The sequence below is a fragment of the Montipora foliosa genome, chromosome 1, assembly GCF_036669935.1.
Source record: "Montipora foliosa isolate CH-2021 chromosome 1, ASM3666993v2, whole genome shotgun sequence".
In the NCBI taxonomy this organism is placed as follows: Eukaryota; Metazoa; Cnidaria; class Anthozoa; order Scleractinia; family Acroporidae; genus Montipora; species Montipora foliosa.
The window spans coordinates 53,435,953-53,438,452 of NC_090869.1; the positions used below are offsets into that span (position 1 = coordinate 53,435,953).

The 2,500-nt window shown below is 39.6% G+C and overlaps 2 protein-coding genes across 2 annotated transcripts in view; one reads left to right on the forward strand and one right to left on the reverse strand.

The window, feature by feature from the left end:
• Positions 1-1,469, forward strand: part of LOC137971249 (uncharacterized) — a 1,760-nt gene extending 291 nt beyond the window's left edge. The window contains exons 1-2 of the mRNA XM_068818039.1: positions 1-1,081; positions 1,270-1,469. The exon at positions 1-1,081 is cut by the window's left edge and continues 291 nt beyond it. Coding sequence (XP_068674140.1) covers positions 1-1,081; positions 1,270-1,469 — 1,281 coding nt within the window. The remainder of the gene's footprint in view (positions 1,082-1,269) is intronic.
• Positions 1,203-2,500, reverse strand: part of LOC137979039 (uncharacterized) — a 2,740-nt gene continuing 1,442 nt past the window's right edge. The window contains exon 2 of the mRNA XM_068826202.1: positions 1,203-2,500. This exon is cut by the window's right edge and continues 254 nt beyond it. Within this exon, the coding sequence (XP_068682303.1) occupies positions 1,539-2,500 (962 nt within the window). The 3' untranslated portion in view covers positions 1,203-1,538.

Genomic DNA, 2,500 nt, shown 5'->3' on the forward strand with positions numbered 1-2,500 from the left:
GAAAAGCGACAGATGGAGCGCTGTGAACATGAGCCTGCCGCAAAGAAGCATTGTCCTAAAAAGCTTGATTTTAAGAATGCCACGGATAATCGTGAAAGAGACTTTGTTGACATGAATAAAATTCACCACGATCACTCGTATTTATGCCGCCAGGAACAGGCAATACCTGAAGACAGCACGGTGAGTAGTGATGTCAGTCTTCCTCCAGGTACAACTTCTACAGAGTGTCAAACGGACTTGACAGCTGACGAAATTGAATACCTGATAACAGAACTTGAAGAGTGTAGGAAGAAAATCACGATACTTGAGGGAAAAGTTGAAAACAAAAAGAGACTCAAAAGAGAGCTCATCACTGAAGACATGCTAAGAGATGATGAATCTGTGAAATTTTACACCGGCTTACCAAACCTTGCGTGTTTCAATTGTACCTTGAATCTAATTCAACCATACGCAGAAAAGATTAAATACTGGGACAAGAAAAAAGAATCCAAATCTTACTATCAGAGTGATGCGTCAAAACGAAAGCCTGGCAGATTGAGGCAACTTTCAGTAAAGGAAGAGTATCTTTTGGTATTATGTAGGCTGCGTTTGGGTATCCTGAACCGACACCTGGGAGACCTGTTTGGTGTTTCCGAGTCCACCATTTCTAAGATTGTCACAACATGGGTTTGTCTACTGGCCAAAATTTTTGATGGCACTTTACTTCAGTGGCCATCTCGTGAAGAAGTTCAGCGCCAATTTCCAAAGTCGTTCAAGAATTACCCTGATACCAGGGTGATTATTGATGCAACAGAGTTCTTTATTGAGAAGCCAACATCCCCTTGTGCACAGAAAGCAACGTGGAGTGACTATAAACACCACAACACGGTGAAATTATTGGTGGGAATTGCACCCAATGGAGCTTTCACTTTCATTTCCAAATTGTGGTCTGGCAGTACCAGCGACCGTAAGATTGTGCAAGAAAGTGGTCTTATTGACCTCCTTGAAGAGGGAGATCATTTAATGGCAGATAGGGGATTCAATATACGAGACCTATTAACAAGAAGAGGTGTGAAACTTAATATTCCTCCATTCTCAAAAGGTACTGTATGTATTATGAGTTGCAAGCAAAACTCTAGCTTTTGAGGTCAGTTTGGGTAATTCACTTTGATTCACACCACTTCCATTTTCAATGACAAACAACTTCGGAGCCCTAAATTCATTTTAGGGCAGGTTAAAGGTTTAATTTTTCAAATCATCATTGTATCTTTACATTTATTTTTTAAACAGGTAAACAGCTGTCAAGAAGAGCAAGAGCCATGACATCCAGCATTGCTAAAGTTAGGATTCATGTTGAGCGTGCCATTGAAAGATTGAAAAATTTCAGAATCTTTGAGGGCAATATGCCATTATCAATGGTGGGGATAGCTAATCAGCTAGTGATTGTCTGTGCTGCAATTTGCAATTTACTTCCACCACTAGCAAAATAACGTAAACAGTAACATAAGAGAAGCATACCAGTAATTTAAGTATTATGTCAAGAATTGTCCCATAAAACCTCAGCAGAGTTTCTTTATTCGCTGTGTGAGGAGTTCCGGAATCATAAACTTAAAATAGAACTTGTTCAGTTTCACCAGAATATCATCCCATAATTTCACATCAAATGGAACATCAATGACCATAATACCCTTGTTGGTGTAAATGACAAGATCTGCATGTTTAACTCTGGACAAAGCCATTTCTCCTTGTATCTGGTAGTTCCATTTTGTTTCCCTTTTCAGTTTGTAAATCCCATCCTCCTTGTAAATATAATCAGCAGCAGCAATGTGTGGCAACATTGACCTTTTTGCAAAAAGGCTTTTCACTTCCACCACTCTCTTGCCACAACATAAGCAAAACCGCATTCTGTCAGGAGAGGACCCAAGATGTGGCAATTCAGGATCAACAATAAGACCACACTCAGATACACACAGCTCCTTGTGTACCTTTTTCATTTTTTTGTAATAGAGATCAACAGCTGATTTTTCTTTTTCATGTCCCCACTCAAACTGGGCCGGTTGTTTTTCAATTGGAACTGGACAGTAACCCAATAAATCTTTGAGAGTATTGTCTTTATTTGTACTTTCCCTTAAATGGCAAATCCTGTAAAAGTTTGACCCTGTAATTCGGCCATATCTCTGGTCCATCCAAAAATCACAGTTCCCTTGACTTTTGGTTTTCTCAAATATCATGACTGCCTGATCTTTATCTATTTTGATAAAATCCAGGAATTCAGAGCACAACTCATTTGTAACATCTAATGTCTCACTGTCACCAATTTCTTTTGACGCAAGGAAAGTGTCTCTCAATTGAGCAATGGTATTTACCTCCACAGCCACAGTTTCCTCCTCATGTTCAACACAATTATCATGTGATATCAATTTTGTAAGTTCTGCTTCAGTTACTGCTGCAGCTGTGGTCTGTGGAAGTAACTGAAGCAGAACTGCAGATGGCACATGCTCCTCTAACCCAGCCCTTAAAG